Source organism: Cuculus canorus, chromosome 5, assembly GCF_017976375.1.
Source record: "Cuculus canorus isolate bCucCan1 chromosome 5, bCucCan1.pri, whole genome shotgun sequence".
Taxonomy (NCBI): Eukaryota; Metazoa; Chordata; class Aves; order Cuculiformes; family Cuculidae; genus Cuculus; species Cuculus canorus.
Window position 1 is genome coordinate 31,772,700 of NC_071405.1, and position 20,711 is coordinate 31,793,410.

Genomic DNA, 20,711 nt, shown 5'->3' on the forward strand with positions numbered 1-20,711 from the left:
TCTTTGCAGGTGAAGAAAATGAAGCTGAGAAAGCCAAAGCATCTGTGCGAGTGAATGAAACAGGTCAATAACAAGGCTGGGAATAGGAGCAAAAATCCAGACTCCTGGGCCTGCATTTATTTACTGCTGCACAACTTCACTGTGGACTTACCTGTTATATTGCCTTTTCAGCTGAATCTCTATTCCCATTCATCCCTCCTGCTTACACACACAAACACACACATACATCTTTTTCCCACTCTGCCTCTTCTTTCTTTTCTTTATCCATCACACATCTATGCTCATTCCTATGAGCTAGATGGGATTTCCTCTTGTTCAGTTCTGGGTTTCTAGGTGTGACATTTTCATGAATCCATGAATTTGGAAGAGCTGATAGGAGCTCTGAAGCTACCCAAGATCAGCTACACTGGGTAATATTTCCCTTTCAGTCCTTGCTGGGTAGTATTTCCCTTTAGTACAACTTCAAAGAATTGCCCATAAAGAGGTTAAAAGGAAGGAGTTCATAATTTATTACAAGTTGTTGAGATGTTCACTTGAATTCACCTAAACAGGTGTGAATGGAAAGTGTGGTGAATGGCTTTAAAAGCCAAAAGTCCTGAAGCCAACTAGCTCTGAGCAAATTATTTAATTAAGCTTGGAAATGGTCATGTTTTAGCTTTAAAGGGCAGAAGGAGGAGTCATGGAGAACAGGACTCTTGCAGCAATTTTTGAAGCAGACAGTGAGTAGGTGGGGTTCCCAGCTGTAGTGTCTGGGGTGGCAAGCGTCAAAGGGCCAGAAGCAAGTAGGATGAGTTCTGTGCATGAAAATGGGCCAGCGACAGGGCCTAAGGGTAGAAGTGCTGCCTCATATCTCTTATGCAATGGGTATTAAATTAATGCACAACAGAAATCAGCAGATCACAGCAGCATGGGATAAGCATTGTTTTGACAGTGTTCAGTACATTCCTGCTGCAGGAATGGAGGATAGCTGCCAACACCCTCTTCAGGGAGGCTCACCATATCAACAGCACCTGATTGCACTAGCAGGCTACCCATATCCAATTAGAGGAGACAGAAAAGGACCCAGTGAGATGACACTAGATTTTCTTTGTGTTGACCTTTTAATGCACCCAGCATTAGCACTGGTAAAATGCAGCCCCAAAGACTGCTCTTAGATCCATTCTCTCCCTTCATCTTTCCAAGTTAATGGAGCAGAAGAAGCCCATAGCAGCAACTTTAATTGTCATTTCTGTCATTTGCTACTTTGAAGCAAGCAGAAGGGCTGGCAGCATGTGACTAGAAATAGGGTATTACCAGCTGACCTTAAGGCATAACTCAGAAACCTCTAAGATAATAGCGTGAACTTGTTTCGCATTAATTCCTTGTTCCAGAATAGCTGTTGAGAACCTTTAGGCCCATTTCTAAAGATAAAGGCTGATGTTACAAAACAAAAATTAACAAATTAGCTTTTAGAAAATTAACCTGCCCATGCTGCCTGTGGTCCCTATCTACATCCAGTAACACGCTGCCTTTCAGGTTTGTGCTGACATGTAAGCATCTTCTCCTTGACTGCTATGACATTAGGGTTCACTGCTGGAAGACAGTACCAAAAGGGCTCAGGCAGCTTAGGATGGCTGGCTATATCCTTAACTGTACAAGCTGCACTGACTACACAAACTGGACATTAACACTGACTTTGAGAACTATTTTTTATCTTATGCTGCAACAAATTAAATTCACCTTCAAAAAAGAGACACAGAAATATTGACTTTTCAAATAATTTATTTGTATATATCGCCAAATCATAAAAAGGCAATGCACTGTCCAGCAAAAAGCATCAATATATAAAACACATTAACTCATTATCAGTAACACTAGAGTGTACACGTATACTGAACCCATTCAGCTCCTACTAAAGCCAAAGGAAACTTAGTCAATGACTCCATTAGCAGAAGGATTGGACTCAATTTTTATTTGCTAACTGTTACAAAGGGCTATATTAAAATGCTAGTAAAAAGCTTCTGAGACTGTATCAAAACAATAATAAACCTCACTCCACTTCTGCTCTGTCAAACGCATGCAATTAAAGCCTCAATTCAGCAGTCATTACACTGCAGAAGAACACACAAACCAGGAGAGATAATATCCAAAATAAACCAGGCTCTACCCTCTGTTTGTGTGGACTGGTGCGTCTCCAGCACAGCTCACAAAGCTAAGCTATATACATCAGTAAAGGATCTTCCCCTCTACTGCTTTCAACAAATAAACAAATTATGAAAAAGTGTTTAATTTAGTCCCCAAATACCCATGATGTGGAGACCTCATTAGCAGCATAACATAATGGTTAGTCTAGACTCATGTAAAATTTTCCCAGATGGCTATAAGGAGAGTAGTTCACAAATGCATAAGTCACAGGATATACATTTCAGAGAGGCTGAAATGCTTTCAGGCTCTGCAATGATTTATAAACAAGAAAGGTCACCTTCAGATCTTTGCAGGTGATACCACACAAAAACCCCAAACCTTTTAAAACTATGGGTGTTAATGAGCTCCTTTCAGAAAGAGCAAGAGATTTGGGAACAGACTTTTCCCCACACAAGCCACAATCGGCACAGGGCAAAGGGCCAGCTGTAGGGTAGCTGAAGCTGCCAATGTGGAAAGAAGAGAGTTCCAAAGCAGCCCCTCCAGACCTGGTGGCAATGCCAGCCCCTTTAAACCAGGTATCTGCACAGCTGACACAGGTGGTTCCCTCCAGAAGCTGAGTTAAGGCAAACACATACTTCGAGATACTCTGCAGTTCAAGGAGCAACATTAGCAGGCTGGGGCTGAATGGGCCAAGCAAAGGCTGAAATCAGAGTCAGCCCTGACAGTGCTTGGATTGCCATGCTGGATCCCTCCCATCACAGCCTGAAAGCCAAAACCCATCATTGGAAATGCACTAACAGTTCTCCTCACTACCTGTTCCTGTTGTGATTTATGCCACTTTTCTGTCACCCTCAGCACTTTTCTGTCCCTGGAAGGAAGATATGTGAGAAGTAAGGGCTGATCACCTTGATGGCAAGAAAACTCTCAAGAAGTTTGCAAGAATATTTTTGGAGATGAAAGGATCCAGGGCAAGAAGATGTTAGTGAAAGTATTGGAGGTTTTGCTGTTTTGTTTTGTGTATAAACCTTTCAAAATCCCTTAGCAGTGTACTTCAGGTTATAATATCCTGATTTCTCAATTGTGTGGCTTGGGCTAAAAAAAAAAAAAATCAATAGTTTTATTGAGAGTGTTTGACCAGAACTGCTCTCATACCATCACTCTGCACTGACTCTGGACCGCAATGCAGTGCTTCTCCCCATGGAAGGACACTGTTCAGCACAGAACTTCTCAGCATCATTTAGAAAATGGACTGTTTGCAGCTCCAGAAGAGTGTGGTTTAATAATATTAGGAAACTGTTAGCACCTTCCAAAGCCAAATGTTGAACACTGTTCTAACAATGACAGTTAAAACTGTTGCAGCAAGAACAAGAAAGTGGAAAAGGATAACTGGTGAAATGCTGATCCAGTGTGGTGCAGGAAAATATGCTGTATTTCAGACACAAACTGTTGGACTTGTAGTGTCAATAGGAAACAATAATTCCCTCTGCTGCAGGAGTGAGAGGGAGAAGAGCTCTGCACTCTGTTATGTGGAAGACCACGACAAACAATTTTCAAACATTTCCCATAAAAAATGTATGGCTTAACATAGCACTCACTTAACTCTGCCAGATTCCTCAAGGCACTGCTGGCATCAGCCTCGGGAACTTCTTAGAGCAACATGTAACCCAAATCAGGCCTGGTTTATGTAAAGGGGAGGGTTTGACGTCATACTCCAGAGAGCCCATGTGAGAACAAGGGAACATCTGTGACACTTTATCTTATTTTTTTGACAAAATATAAAGTTTGCCATAGGAGCAGCAATTTTTCTCACATTCATTCATTAATACTCTTCAGAACCCATATACAAACTGGAGTCAAACTTGCCCAGATCTAGGGGGAAACAAGGGAAAAGTAAGGAAGAGTAGTTTTGTCATAAGAATGTTTACTCATTTGTGTGAGAAACCACCCAAGATATCAACAGCAACTATGAATCTTTATTCCTGCCTCCTGGCAGGTTGTCTCGACACTCAATTTACAACATAGTCAAGTGGAAAGGAGAAACAAAAACTTCTCAAATTGAGTTTTCACCACACACAAATAATTCAAGCTATTTCAGTGAGCAGCTCCTGCTGTCAAGTACTTTACTTCCTTGATAAAACACAGGACCAACAGGCCAAACAACTGTTATTTAGGAATTTCAAGACAAGTAGAAGGGCTCTAACAGGAGGATTTGAGGTGGTTTCAGGATAACGCCATGGTGGAAGCATGGAGATGCAGGCTTCTGTCTCCTAAGGCACAGTGGGAGACTACACCTCTATCTCTTAGTTACCTGCTAGCTGGGGAAGACTGGGACTGTTAACAGGCATGTTAACAAGTAGCTCACTGCTTTCTTCCACCTTTGTGAAATGCTACTTGACAGGTAAGATATAACCTTCCACATCTAACAAATCACAGTTGGTACTTTTTTGTTTTGGTGAGAAAAAAAAATGAAAAGAATACCCAAATCAAAGTAAAATAATCATTTGACCAATCAAAAGAGTGATTCACATAGCCCTTCTTGGATTCCTATGCCTATTTTTTTAGGAATAAGGATCTGATAAGGAAGCTAATAAGATTTAAACCCTAAATCTTTTAGCCATCTACACAAACACAATTTAGACTCTTACTAACACAATTCAGGTCTGTTGACTATTGTGTGCAGCTACAGCTCAAACAGTTACAGCAGCTATGAGAGGTAGAAAAGTTTAAGCACTCAGGTGAATACATTCATGTTAATCTATGTTTGCAATGTTAGTTCAATTGCACTCTTTGGCATGGACAAACGAAACTAAAGAGAAAGCATTGCTATGTAAATAGTCTTCCCAGCAACAGAGTGAAAAGATGCTATCAATAATGTGCCTGCACTAAAATAAGCAGTACTTGCTATATATTAAGTAAATTCCTGTCTAACCTTTCAGAAACAAATGTTAAGTTTTCTGAGACAGTGCAATTGTGTTTTTCTCTTTTATGTCAGGAGCGCATCCAAGTGCCATCTTCTATATTGTTGTTAGGTTCACAAATTATTAAATGGAATTTTGTCACTTAAAAAAAATTTGAACATCTCTTACACGTCTATTTGTGCATATTAAAATACAGCTCAGGTTAAGTTTTCTTAACCTGAAGACAAAAATAGAACCATGCATTTCGAGGTATTAGGACCATGAACAGAAAAAATTCTGAAACAATTTCAGTGCTCATTAACCTATATGAGTGTTTTCTCACTGCATGCAGATGCAGAAACTAGCCAGGCAAAAGCTGCCTCTCTTCCCAGACTGCTTAAGCATAAGGAAAGGACATTTTTGGTCTCCAAAGCAAACTTTCCAACAACTTAAAAATGGGCTATTTCCATGAGCAAAGGAAATGGTCTGAGATAAATTTAGGATCTGGATACAGACAGGATTCCCATTAGCTCAAGGATGTTCACACCCAGGCCACTGATTTAGAAGAAATGGCAAAAGTTTTGTCAAAATCCAAATCGGTTTATCATTAAATACTCTTTGAGTCTTGCCGGTATGAATGACTGTCTGAATTTTTGTTAAATTTATCATTTAAATAATCATTCAAATGTTAATATACATGCAATATGTTGGGGACAGGGGTGTGCAGCTTTGGAGAAGGGAGATGATAAAAGCTACAGTCACCCAAATGCTAGGTATGCATGTACATTCTTACACTGAACATTTTGTAGGTGAGATCCATTCCGAATCTGAACATTTGATATTGCATTTTCTGAGATCCATCACATAGATCAATGTGTGATTTGAGGTTGAGCAGAAACTCTTTCCAGCATAAAACCTATACACCTGAGGCTCACATTTCCCTAACAATGTGACCCACATTCTGCACCCAGATCAGCCTGGAAAGACTTCTGTCCCCCAACTTCTCAGGGGATTGTAATCAACCATGAATCTAGAGGCTAAGGAGCATGAGGTGTGAACAACTGAGGTTGGACCAATATGTCAGACGAAAGATTCTGAAGAACAATGAAGGTGAAACATGGTTTTGTAGCTCTTTGATGAGAGCCTTCAGGTGTCCAGGGGAATCCTGAATGTCCTCTCTGAACCAGTCATGCTTTTCACATGCAGTAGCCATTGCACCAAGAAACCCCAAAGCCTTCAAACCAGCAATCAGCTTGTCCAGTCTAGCCCAGCATTTTAAAGAATAACAGAGTCTAGGGCACTCTAATCCACCATTTACACTGGGGCTTAGAAGAAACGGGGCAAGTGCATGTGTTTTCTTAAGATGAGTTTTCACATTGTTTTAAATACAGAAGGTTATCTTGGTTGCATTCTCAGACACCATAGATCATCTTAGTCCTTCTGTCCCTCAAGAGCTACACACCAACTTGCTAGACCAAAGATCTGCCTGAATTTATTCAGCCATTAAGACAATAAATAGAAGATGATCAGAGGGATAGAACACCTCCCATATGAGGACAGTCTGAGAGGGTTGGGCTTGTTCACCCTAAAAAAGAGAAGGCTGCCGGGAGACCTTATAGCAATCTTCCAGTATTTAATGGGCTCCTACAAGAAAGCTGGGAAGGGACTCTGTTAGGGAGCGCAGTGATGAGGCATAGAAGTTCTAAGCTGAAAGAGGATAGATTTAGATTAGATATTAGGAAGAGACTTTTTACTGTGAAGGTGGTGAGGTACTGGCACAGGTTGCTCAGAGAAGTCGTGGATGCCCTGTCCCTCTAGGTGTTCAGGACAAGGCTGGATGAGGCTTTGAGCAACATGACCATGGCAGGAGGTTTGGAACTAGATAATCTTTAAGGTTCCTCCCAACCCAAACCATTCTATGATGTCTATGATTCTATGATCTAAACACACTACTAAATAACTCTATTACACATACATCTTTTTGCCCCTTTTTCACCTTCTCTTCTCTAACAGCAAAGAAATATTTACAAAAAGACATGCTGGCTGTTTTGAGCCAGAATACCGTATTGTGTTGCAGAACAGTGTGGTTTTACAATGGAAAGACTGACACTTCTATTAAAATATGTTTTGTTTGATGCCTGGAATTCTGTATTTTAAATGAATTAGTTACAGGACTATGTTCATGCCAAGGTCACTGGTCATTTAGGAATCTGTAGTGCTGTATTCCTGAAACAGGGGAAAAGTACCCCTTGCTCATACAATGTAACTGTAAAGTGTGTGCTCCTTTTCCTCACAGCTCTGTTTCCATCCTGCATACTACGTATATTAAGTCAACGGTGTTTTGTGTTAGTGACAGAAGACCATCGAGGGAAACGTGACTCTGTTCCTAAAGGACTAATACGAGCTAGTACCAGGACATTATCCAGAGACAGGGAAGCAGTTAAAACATCAGCAAACCCACAACAGAAACTCATCTTAACCCTTCAGACAGTGTGCACCGGGCAGTGCTTTCCTACTCCACTCACATCGCATCCACATCCACCTCTGGGTATAATAACCTGTCTGTCATTGCAGAGATCCTAATACTAACTAAGAAAAAGGCAGTGTAGAAAGTTAAAGCAACCTCACAACTACTCCAAACTAAGCTACCTGTTAAGCAAAAAGCCTCTATCCATATCAGAGAAGAACAGTAAAATTATTTCTGGCATATATCTGTGTACATTGTGCATACACACATACACCAACTCCCTGAATGCTTTCACAGATGCTTTCATGACAAGGCCTATGTACTCAAGCATCCGTCACTGGTTATTATAACAATCACTTTTCTAAGGGACCATAGAAACATTGCCATAGCACAGATGTGTCCTTCAGATTTTAAAGTAAATCATCATGCTGCTATTTTTACAATTCCTATTTAAGTTCACAGTTGAAAGATGTCTCATGAATTAGTAGGATAAGAACTTAGGAATATTTATGCCCTCATGAGGAAATTCTGTTCCAAAAAAACTGGCTTCAATTGTTTCTCCATTATAAAAATAATAATAAACAATATAATAAAAAGCTCAGATAGCACTTGTTAGCTCAAATTTTTCTATGCCAATGTGAACTGCTGGCAGGGAATTGGCAGAGAAATTAACCACAGATTGTAGCCTGGACATGGTGAATATACTCAGTATAAAAAAAATAATTGAGTGGCAACACCTCGGTGCCTCGGAAAGCAGCATCCAGTTACATTCGACCAAGTAAGGCTCTCCCTGCACTACTAGCAGCTTTCATAGGCCAAAACAAAGACCATCTGATTGTTGTTTTAGCATCATAGAGAACACAGGGACCTAATGACTGCATCCCATGTTATCGACTAGAATGGCTCACAGTTTTGCTATGGGCAGCAGCAGGAAGGGCTGTGTGGCCAAAGGCCACGAGGCTTTTTCCCCTTCCACCATGTGACAATAAATAAATACACATATAAATACCACACAGGGTTCTATTTCTTTGAAAGCACCTCTTGCTGGAGTGTTACCAGAAGTTCGCTTTTGTAGATGGCAAATTAAAGAAGTCATTGAAATATCATAGAAATGCAACATTTGACTCTGAAGATTGCAGCCACATTTTGCATTGATTTGCAATAGATGACTAAAAGCAGAGGTCAGAAGTGTACAAAAGAGAGACATGTTTGAGAGACAGCATAGGTATGTATGTATGTGTATTTAAATAATGCTGCTATTCTAACACATTTTCAGCTTGGTATCATCAGGCTGGCCTGAGTGAGCAAGCTTTAGGAGAAAAAGTTGGAGAAAGAGAAATGCGAATGAGAAAGCTCAAGCAAGAAAGCAGGTCCAATAACTGAGTGCTGCAATGCCCTTCCTCCCTTCAACTCAGACACAGTGTGTCTCACTAAATGGTCTACCTTTGCACCTGCCCAGGAGCTTCCTTCAAAACTCGCTTCTCTTTTAAATATTGCACATGCTTGTAAGCTGCATGCCAGCCTCAGCCCACTCAGTTAAGTGAGGGAAGCTGGTGAAAAGAGACTAGGATGCATGTGAGACTCTAAGAAAAGCCTCTGCCTCTTTTCAGTTAATATGAATTCACCCAGGTAAATGAATTAGAGAGGCTGAGCTTTGATGCCAAATTTAACAGATGAGTCTGTATATGCACTTGTGTTGAGCTGGACTTCCCAAAGACTGAAATGAGGTATTTCATTCCTATTGACTTTTACTTCAAGGTGGGAATCTGGCTGCTCCAGGTGCTTTAAAGATCCCACTTTTTGTCAATCGAGCTGCAGAACAATGAAGATAGATAGTGTCAGGGAGACAGTGTCAGGGTGACAAATACTACTGGAAATGTTAACCCCAAAAGTCAACAAGACCCGAAATCCCAGGAGCAGTGTTTGCTGATTCTCATGAAACTGGAAAGGAGAAGAGACCCTAAGATGAGTGAAAAGAGAATTAGAAGAGAGCATGAGCTCTGGACAACCTCAGCAATGAGGAGTATCTTCCTCCTCCTCAGAACCAGAGACAAGTCTTAAGCCCTGGTATCTCAGGGCAAGGATGAGGAGGAGACGCTTGCTGTATCTTCTGCCTCTTGGTTCTTCAAACCCCAAAGCAAGACTGGGAATGGTGGTCACAACCCACGTTAATTCAACCTAAACTGGATTTAGCACGTACACAAAATATATTATGCAAAGCAGGATCGTGGTTCCACGTGAAAAGTAAGGCATGCTTTGAATTAATTTCTGGGAAGAGATATCACAGTTGAATCTCAAATTCAAAGTGAGATTGGAAGAAGAACTAGTGTCTTTTACAGTTGAAGAAGCAACTGGCAAAATACATGAAACAGGTTAACTTTCAGGACCCAAGCTATTTGTTACGGTATGAAGGGGAAGTTCATAGCCTGGTAAAGGCCTTAGATATCTGCAAGTGTGTCTCTCTTATTAAATCAACTGAATAACAAAAGGCACTCTAACAGTCCTGATCTCTGAATATGAATTTTATATTAACTAACTTGATCTCTAATTCTCTCCTCTGATGTCCATTCACAACTACAAAAAAAGCCACTGAGCTTTCAAAGGAATTGCATTCCCTTGTGGGCAGAAATTATACTGAAATACTCTCTATAGACAGCTGTGGCCAGCTGGGGCTATTAGTGATGTTCACAGGGCTGGCTCATTGCTTACAGCCTATGGAGGGATTTTTCCCTAAAAGTATAAAAATTTGGCTGTTAAAAGTGTTAGATTATATGCCCTAAGATGCTTACAAATTCAGGGATTTTTTACGTCTTTAAATTCTGTTTCAACCTTATGCTTAAACCACTACTTAGCTTTAAGCATCAGATAGTCCCTAGAAGACAACAGTAAATCTGCATGGTTGTGCTAGTCCCAGGCTTGAACTCTGATGAGCTGGAAACCAGCTTGCTGCCTTCTCTCCTCTCCTTCTTCATTACCAGTCAATATAGTTGTGCGTGCTTTGCACTCATATTGCAATAAATTCCATCTCAGCTCAAACACAGAAGTCAAAGTGTTCTCCCGAAAAATCTTCTTCAGCCTAAACTTGACTGCTTGCTTAAGTTTTCTGCTGAATCAGGGTCTTTTGTGTAATGTGTACCCAAGGATAATTGCCTAATTCTAGTACAACTTTACTTCTCTGACATGCAAAGCCCACAGTCATCTGAGTGACACTTAATTATCACATCTACTTCCTGTCTTAACCATTCACCTTATTTGTCGAAACACTGTCCAAGTAAAACTGAAAACAACATCCAAGTCATTAATGAGCTCTGTGAAAGTAAGAGTTCTTTTCATAGCAAAATTTATCAGCCCTGGTATTCCTGCCCATGAGTGGAGAGAACGGACACTGAAATACCTATAAAATAACTCAGCTGTTCAAGTTCCTTGCTAAGTTTACAGATACATAGAGTCACCTACAATGCAAATGTTCACAGTAATCTTGCATACCCTATATGAAATAAATATCATAAGTAAATTCTAATACTCAAAACTGAATAATATACGTTAGGGACCAAGTTACATTTGTAAACGCACAAGCATTAATATTATCTATGCAGCCTCATTTCTTAGTATGCAAGCTTCAGCAATTGCTAGCTACACTACAGGAATCATAAAAAATGTTAGTCATGCCAAAATCTAAGAAGAAAAAAGAGCACAAAAATTTTCCACCATCCTTCCCAATAATGATACACAGCTTTTTACAGATACTGTGATATTAGAGAGGTTTCATGAAATTCATTAACATGGTCTGATACTAAACATCAAGTCTGGAACACAAGTATCTGTTCTAAATGGACTCAAAATCAAAGCAGGAGCAACAGGCTTGTCAGCGCTGTGTCCACACATAGCAAAAGCAGAGGCAGCAAGAATCTGTACCTGGACCAGAGTTGCAATTACCCAGATTAAGTGAGAATAGGGGCAACGTTACTGGCAAAAAGGGAGAAGAGGGAGAGAAGAGAAATTAGACACTGTCCCAGTTACAACTGTTGCTGCAGAACAGTTTGAAGAAATAGCCTAGGCTCTGTAACCTGGTCTTGCCAGCACAGTCCTCAAAAATAGCCCCTGCCCCAAAAGCCAGCGATAGCATACAGGAGTTCTACTAGCAAGAGCTGGTTACAGCTTGTGCCTCCACAGGACAGAAACTTTGCTCTGCCAATGGCACGTGGGGCTGCTTATTCTCTGTAACCTAATATAAGTATTCCTGCCAACAATTTCTCATGGAGGAAGCAGGGGATTCACAAGTACACCTCTTTTCAGGAAAGGAAAGATCTCACACACTCAATACCCTGACTCAACTTCAGCTCACACTACTGAATAATAAAATCTAGATCCTGCTCTGGAAATTTGTGTACACTTTAGATCATGCCACTTTTCTCATCTTGCAAAGAGGTTCGTGAAGAGGATCTTCCTAGCAACAGCTCCTTCTCATGGATCAGACTATCTAGCAGGTCCTCCTGTCTGTAGTTGTGATAAACCTTCAGGAAAGCCAGAATGGTAATTGCCAGCCAAGTCAGCCAGGCAGCCCAGAGACCAAACTAGAGAAGAAAAGAAAAGAGGTCAGTACTGTGTTGCAAAAACAAAGTCAACTCACCAGGTAAGTATCAAAATCTCAGTTTGGCCAAGATGCATGAAGTCATGCCAAGTTAATCCAGAGAGATCCTGACCCCACTGTTCCTCATGTCTCTCAAGTTATTTTTAGCTTAAAAGGAAAAACTCTTTATGTACTAGTAAAACTAAGGCAAAAATGTACCAAGCACAATAATGAAAAAAAAGAAATCTGTATAACCCAGGTGCATCCATGGAACTTCCTATATTTGTCATTCTCGCCAGCCCCAATTTCTTGGGATTATTTCACTTTTGTTACTTTAAAACTGCAATATATTTTAATACATTCCCCAAAGCTTTCTTCCCAAGTCCTTCAGGACCCCCACTACCCTGGGGAGAAGCATACATTTTTAGGTATTTCTATTCAATATATTGTTGAGAAATTCTTACCAATTGAACTAGGGTAACTGGTTCACATTAGCATGAACTCAAAGAGCAAGAGAAACCCACTCCAATCCACTAAAGTTCCTGGTGGACTAATTATATCTGGCATGAGATACTGGAGCCTCAGATCTGCAACAGGTTTCACTAACTTGTCAGTCTCTCTTGCTTAACTTCATAGATATTATCACACCTTGATTGGTACAGGTACTCTAATGTTGGCCATCCCATCTCAGAAAAGGCCTATTTGTAATAAGGCTTTCCATTTTAATTCTACCATGCCTTTAGACAAGAAACAGTATTTGAAACCCTATATTTCAGTTTTGGCATACTGCATTTTGATTTGAAAAAAATCTCACAACAATTTACACACTTCTAGACAGTGAAACAGCTGTTTACACTAACAGTCAATTTAGATAAGCAAGTGGCACTATTTTTAAAGAGAGTTTATATTTCTATACATCTTATGCACTTTGTAAATTCTCTTAAGGATTTCTGCACATACCTACAATTACCTCAGTTCACCTGTAAAGAATATTTTTGAGTTATTCTACAGATCTTGGAAATAAGAGATATTAATTTGGCTTTATATGATCATATCTGAAGATTTTGAAGCTTTGCATTAATTCCTTTAGCACCACTTCATTAATGAAATATTATCCTTAAGGTATTCAGACATCTGCTACTGCTGTAGTCTTCTCAGGATATCTGACACAAAAGAATCTACACAGATTTGGCCAAATTCAGTGAAACTCTCAGAGTCACTCTGATGTCCTGGAAGCCTCTGAATGGAGGAAAGCAGACAGAGACAGGGTCTTCATACATGTGTCTGTGTGTTCGTACACACACATATACATGCACCAAATATCCAAGGCTTTAGTTAAGCTGCCTGTTATTCCATTCTGGATTTTATCCAGAGCCTGTATTTGTAGTTCTTAAATTGTCAACAATCTTGATATCTCCATTCAGAACACTGCTTCTAAGTAAAACCTGCTGAAGGAAATTATTGCACTTCTAAGAAAATGCTTGATTTAACCAGTAAATCTACTCTGTTCCTGGATTTTTCATTCCGCTCTTTCAAAGAAGCTTATTTGCCCTCCATAGATTGACTCGTTCTCATGCCTTCATCCAACTCTTCCTACTGTACCCTGGATATCAGGAGAGATGCTGCAGGATTTCCTTCTGTGCTTGATCTTTCTTCAAATAGTCACACTCAGGATTCCATTTATACTACTGGGTTCGGCTTCTGAGGCTGAATGAATTTTTCTTGGCCTGGAGGTGTTATTTTCCCAGGTTCCTAGTACTTGGGCGCTTGCAGAGCTTAGTGGCTGCACCTTGCAGACTAGCTCTACTCAGGAGCATCTGGAGGGACATGGATTCATGTGGGGAGCTGCATCCAACAGCTCGGGCTGATCCTTCTATGCTATGACATATTAACTCTCCTCCAATTTAAGTGCATGGATTTTGATTTTTTAGGCATAGCCTCCTGTTGGAGAAATGCCTTCTCCTGCTGTCCTTGAGTAACAAGATCAGTGGCAGAGTCAGTTTTTGACATGTCTGCATTCAAAATTATCTGTTTTGAATTTAAAATGCAAATGTGCCTGTCATTATCATCCTGATTCAGCACTTGCTGAAGTCAGTGGAAATGTTTCCATTGATATCAGAGGAATGGTAGTTCAGCTCCAGGAACCCTAGATCAATGAGCAAATGGTAAATGAACAGGAACAGAACCATGATCTGGTCTGACCTACCTGTGCAATAGCAAACTGGTCATAGAAAGCAGAGTTTTCTAAGTTCAGTTCAAGATCTATATCCTGTAATTCTTCACAGCTACTCAAGGAAGGCAGTTGAAGGGGAAAAGAGAAAATTATTTCAGATATTCCAAACAGGCAAACCAAACAGAAAATGAAGCAATATCTTATATGTGTTTCAAACAGTCACAATGGCATGCTTTTATGATATTGCAGTAACCACTTTTCTTGCCAATCTTCTTTAAAACTAGGCTAAAAGACGTACGTAATGCATTTCATTAAAAAAAAAAAAAAACCAAAAGTGTATAATTACGTAAGCAATAACACCAATCTTCCATAAGTGAAACAGTAATAAAAAACATTCTTCTCCCACTACCCCCAGGCCTCCCACATATACACATTTGGAATCACCCCAACGTGGTTGTTTCACCCCTCAAGGAAACAAAGTGTATGAGCCTCAGTTACCTTTTGACTTCATCAGGAAAAGCTTCAGAAGAAGGGATTGTGTGGGTGTTTTTGTTTCGGGTGCTCCAGCAAGGAGACGATACTCTCATGGTAAGACAGAGGCTGCCTACAGATTTTACAAATAACTTGGACTTTTACTGATGTGAAAATAATCCCAGGATTTTGAGGTTGTCTTTCTATCTCTTGGTTGATTTCTGCAGCCTCTTCTCTCTCCTTTTCAGTGCTGTCGGTCATCTTGGGTTCTTATCCGAATATTCGATTAGTCATTTTTTGTAATTGAACTTCTAACCGAATATTCAAATAATTCGATTAATCGTTGCAGCCCTAAACAGAACATTTACTATGGCATTTTACAACATATGACAATGCACAACATAAATGTATGTGTTAGGTAGTACATTTATTTAATATCATATGACATAAAATGTCACCTTTTCCTCTGTCTTCATTGTTATTTTTTTGGCAGAAAAACTCAACCTCAACTTATCACGTTTTCACTAAGGAGCATAAGCATTGTGGGATACAATAGACCATTTTAAGAGCTGTATATTTTGTGCACTGTAAGAATCAACCATACTTTCCAATTTTCAGCCCTCAGGGTGTCCACATCACCACTATGAGGCCAGCATCTTTATACCAGTTTTCGGATGATGGTCTGTTGTGGCACAGGCGTGATGACTGACTTGCCCATTGCCACACAGTGAGTCAGCGGCAAGGTCAGGACAGTGAGCTGGGAGCCCTGACTCCCAGTCCTCTGCTCTGCCTTCAACACCACACTTGCCTCATTTTCAACATTTCCAAATCTATCCTGCCTTTCGCTTATGATTGTGACTCTTAAAGAGACCACGAAACTCCGTGGAAACTGTCCTTTTCTTTGTGAGAAACTAAATGCAAACAAAGTTTTATTTGCTGGTTTTGTTCCAGATGAAAAAAATCTGGACTTCCAGATTAAAAATGCCTTCTTTCCTTTCCTCGCCTTGCATACAATAACTACAGTCTTTAACATCACTGTTCATCTGTGCATATATGAAAAAAAAAAAAGGAAGAAAATGTATTCTTCAATACTAACCTGTTCGGCATGCTTCCTTTTTCAGTAATTGCATCACACCACATGTTAAATCCTACACTCACAATAGTGCTAGCAATAAATGTGATAAACATCACAAAGGCGCTGATCAGCAGATTCAGGAAGACATAAAAGAAAGAGCTGCAATAAAAACAAAGAAAAATGTAACTCATAAACAGCTGAAACACAACATCAGCACTCTCTCAAAGTAGCCGACATAGGGCACAAAGATATCAGTTTTCATTTGAATCACATCTGCTTTAATTAAGAACACCCAATGCATTGAAAAACTATGGATTGTGATTTTGAGTAGCATTATCTTCATCTGTAAGTGATTTTGATTTTGAATTTTTTTTCACCATAAGAGGATAGATCTTTAAACCATAAATACTAGGTGGCAATTGTTCATACACAGCGTAGCTTTCATTAGCTGTAATGATGAAAATCACCACTGTTAAAATAAATGTCATTAGCTCAAACTGTATAGTAACTGGAGCTAAAAGTATTTCATGACTAAAGTGGTAATTGGGACAAAAATTGCCTGTGAGAGGGAAACGAAAAATATAATAACACAGTAGTGATAGCTATAGTCATTTTAAGCAATGTAACACAAGGTACTGCCATCGTAGGACAAGCATCTCAGTTTTATGGGCAATTTTCAGAGCAGGCCACCTTCTCATGGGACTTCTCTGGCTTCAATGTCAGTATGCTATTTCTGCCAGCTGAATGTCAATTTACCTTAGCCCCATTAAGTCTGCCCAACCAGGGCAAGCCCTAGGCAAGTTTGGAATGGTATAGCATAGGATGCTCAAAGTGGTCCCATAAGATCAAGGGATTGTCCACTCATTTCCCTGCCCTGCTGTTTAACTCATCCCCTTAATTCTAACCAGTGAAAACTTTCTAATCATTTTCTCATCTATCTGACCAAGCTCTACTCTGCTTGAAACTGTTCTAGGTGGCACTTCAAGTCTCATTATCAAAAAAATGGACATCTACTCTAGGTTAGAGAAAGACTGGCAACTCCAGGTGACAGGTCCGCCTATAGAGGTTAAGTGGTAAGGATACATATGACGAATTTCCCACAAGTGCCCCTCACACTATGCTGGGGATAGGATGAGTCTACTCACCCCAGAAAACAAAACGACAGTGATACGTTTTCCCTGGTAGCTCATTAAATGAAAAGTCAAGAGGCTTTTTGAGTCACTGTTTGAATCTTGGGAAGGTTCTAGGTTGGACAACCCTAATTTCTACAGGTTATACATCATGAGACATATGAGTCCTCAGGAGGACTTCTTTAAAATAAGGTGACAAAACAAGTACCAGCAGGGTTAGGAAGTTTGTTCCTGGGTTGATGTGGCCTTAGGTTGGCTGTCTAGGTTCTCTCCAAAATGAGTTGTCTTATCCCAATACTGACAGAAAAGAAGTGAAACAAATCACCTTCTAGGAGGGTCCTTACAGACTGTAGTGGGGTCTAAGACACCTGACATCTAGGCGAACATTGAAACGAATCCTACTTTTGTCCTTTGGCTTCACTGGACTTGGTGGACTAGATTAGCTCACATCCAGGGAGTGCCAGGGTCACCCATACAGCAGAGGGATCTGGTGCAAGCACACCACGGTTTCGCATGTTCACTGCCCCTGCCCTGATTTTACATGTGCCCTGAATTTCATCTTAAGTGTTGCTAAAGCCATATCCACTGGGTGCACCTTAGCATGGTACGATGGCCTGAGAGGCAGTAAAGACTTGAGCTGTCCGATGAATAAAAACAGAGTTGACACCAGAATTAGTTGACAGCTCTAGAAAAGGCACAGTTAATCAAGATTATTCACTTGAACATCACCAGCCCAGGACACCTAGCCTTCCCTCTGCTTCCTACTGTGTAGTATAAGAGGTGTCAAGGTCCAGACTCTGACCTTCCACTGCCAAAGATGGACTCAGCTTTGCACTGATTTGCACCAGGCCTTCATTAACCATCACTATGTGCTGGATATCCAAACACCAGGGCAACCTGGGTGAGAACTGTGCTATTTTGACTCCTTACCTCACCTGTTTCTCTTCTTAGATGATAATTTCAAGCTATACATTCCAGTTTGAGTGAATACCGTGTAACAATAAAAGCTTGCATTCAAAGTGGAAGTTGCTTTGCAGTCCTAGTAGTGAAGTATCTGAGTTGTACCTCTATCTTACAGCTGAGCTGAATTAGTCCCAGGCCCAGGGCATGGCCAGCACTTGCTTTTCCTACTCCTGCAGGCAGCTTGAGCTTGACCTGCGTCTGAGCCAAGAGGTACTTGAAAACCTGTTAAGAAGGATTCTTAGCAATCCTAACTATCTGACAGCAATCATTCGAAGCCATTTCACATAAAACTGGTCACCTTGCTAGGATGCTCCTTACTGCATCTGTGCAACTTATTCCACAGCTGGCCAAGCCACAGTGATCCTAAAGGGACAATTTCCAGAGACTTGCCCAACATTTTTAATTAAATAACCATGTTTGGAAGCAGGCCAAAGAACCCATCAAAATTTCATTATTAAAGAGTTTTACTGCTGGTTTCTTCCAAAAATTAACTAGCTCTGGACTGCAAAACTGAAAAAAAGCATCTGGATTCAACTAATCTTCTACAGATATCTGATCACCTGAGGAAGTTAAATTCAAATGTATTAAGAAGTACACGGTTATATTTAGAACTTGTAAGGTAAGTTTTAACATGGAAATAAGTTTCTACTCTATACTTACTACAGCAAGTTTTAATATTAGGCAGCTTAAGAGCAGTTGGAAAGATCCAGAGAGACCACGCCACTATCCAGTTGCCACTATTAACAACATCGGGGTAGTGCACAAGCCCAAATGGCATAACAGCAGCCTCGAGTCCAAATACACCAGAATATGAGCAATTTATCCTTGGCATGGTCACTAAACCACGGGAAAGTGGCTTTCCTAGCCTAGCCCTGGCTCCTGCCTTCCCACCTCTGTACGTCTGGATGCTTGGAGGGCCCTGGTCCCGTAGCACCTGCTAGTTACCCACAGTTACCTATGCCCAGGGCCCTACCCAAGGTAGAAGGACAGGCCACTACAGAGCCAAGCACAGGGTTCAGAGCTCCCAAGCTTCTGCCTGGACCACTAAGCCTCTCTCTATACCTCCTGGCATCTGATCCCCTTTAGTCTGTCTAAACACGGCAACCAGCTGCTGTAGAGAGTGCTCAGTGTTGCTCTCATGCTGTAACCAAGCAATAGTTGTTCTCTGCAATAGTTGCCATATCCACCACAAAAGCAGGTATAAAAAGGGGGAGGGACGAGGAACCACATCATCAGTTGTTCTCCTCTGACCCCCCACAACCAACCATGTTTTTTCAAGGCTTTTTACACACCCAGTGTATATCTGGGCAAGGCCCCCCTTTGTAGGGACATTTAGTGGGACCATGGTAAGGAGGTACCTGCGAGCCTCAGTCTATGGTATCACCATTGCCCCCAGCACCCTCCGTGACCACCACAGCAGAGCTGGCCAGATGCTGTTCCCAAACAGCCAAAGAGCAGTGGGGGCACAGCAGTGAATCTAGACCCCCACCCCTAACTCCCTCAGGGGAGCATCCTCCAAAAAGGGCCCTGGGCACAGGTGGGGGTGTATGTGATGTGTGTGCAGACGGATGTAGGCAACACATGGGCTCACCCCAAACCCCTCCGGGGGCACAAAACCCAGTGCTTCACCCCCAGGTTGTTCCCACCTGCCCCAGCCTACAGGACGGATGGGTGCCCCTACCCTCCCCAGGGGTACTTACTCCTCATGCCCTTTGCAGAGGAAGAAGAGGGTCCTCCATGCCTGCACTGTGGCCAGCAGCAGGGAGAGGAGCCCGGTGAAGATGCTGAAGCGGCAGGCAGCCTCAGGCCCCCACTCCTGCACGGTGAAGCGCTGCCTCTCCACCGTCAGGTTGGTGTTGAGCCACATGCCCTCAGTGAAGAGCAGGCACCGGCCGTGGAAGTCGTTGCCATTCTCGGAGAGAGGCACCACCACGATGAAGCTGAAGAGGAAGGCCAGGAAGTAGCAGATGCACTGAGCGAAGAGGAAATTGCTGAGCGCCATGGTCGCGGTTCTGCGCAGGCAGAGGAAGGGATGGGGGGAGGGATGCAGGAGGGAGGGATGCAGGAGGGAGGGATGCGGGGAGGGAGGTGTGGGAGGACGGATGGATGGATAGATAGATGGATGAAAGGAGGAAGCCTGCAGCAGTAGGGGGTGGGGAGGGAGGATGCGCACTGCAATGCAAGGCAATGCGATGCTTCCTCCAGGCGCGGTTTATCCCTCTACCGCATCCCAAGCTGCCTCCACCGATGGCTTCAGGGACATGGAGGCGAGTGGAGAGAAAGAGCTATTGCAGGGGATCAGTATTCTTCAGGAAAATCTGGCTGTTGATACAACCTAATGCCGAAAAGGCTAATTTAGTCTGTGCCTCCCCACCGGGGCTGGGTACCACCGGGCTCTCAGTGGCGCATCAGCCTAATGACACAGGACGTAGACATCACCCATGTTGCTGGCCGTGACACACACCCCCCTCCACTGCATAAAAATAAAAACAGTCTCATCCTAGCTGATGGGTCCCAGCAAGTATTGGCCCCACTTTCCAAAAATCCATCTGCCTGCCTCAGATGGTGACAATAAGGGACAGGGTGAACAGTCACCCCAGAACCTGCAGGTGGGCTGGTTTTGTTCCTAGCACAGCTGTTCATTCCCCCAACAAGATATTGCAAGTGGCAGCAAGGCTTCACCAGACTTGGAATAACTTTTTTTGAGCTTTGAAATCAGTTAGGGGCTGCCCAGTGTTGGGATCACCTGCATTGTCCCCTGGCTGGCCGACGGAACAGGGGTAAAAGAAAATAACCCTGAACACTGTTAAGCAAGAGGTTGAGGTGAGAATGAAATCAGCA

At 41.8% G+C, this 20,711-nt stretch overlaps 1 protein-coding gene across 1 annotated transcript; it reads right to left on the reverse strand.

Annotated features, from left to right (window-relative positions):
* Positions 1-1,391: 1,391 nt before the first annotated feature.
* TMEM179 (transmembrane protein 179) lies at positions 1,392-19,971 on the reverse strand. Its single transcript, XM_009559113.2, has 4 exons — positions 19,571-19,971; positions 15,799-15,936; positions 14,265-14,343; positions 1,392-12,062 (listed from the first exon to the last, which is right to left on the reverse strand). The coding sequence occupies exons 1-4, from the start codon at positions 19,870-19,872 to the stop codon at positions 11,883-11,885; spliced, it is 699 nt and encodes a 232-aa protein (XP_009557408.1). The 5' UTR covers positions 19,873-19,971; the 3' UTR covers positions 1,392-11,882.
* Positions 19,972-20,711: the final 740 nt, after the last annotated feature.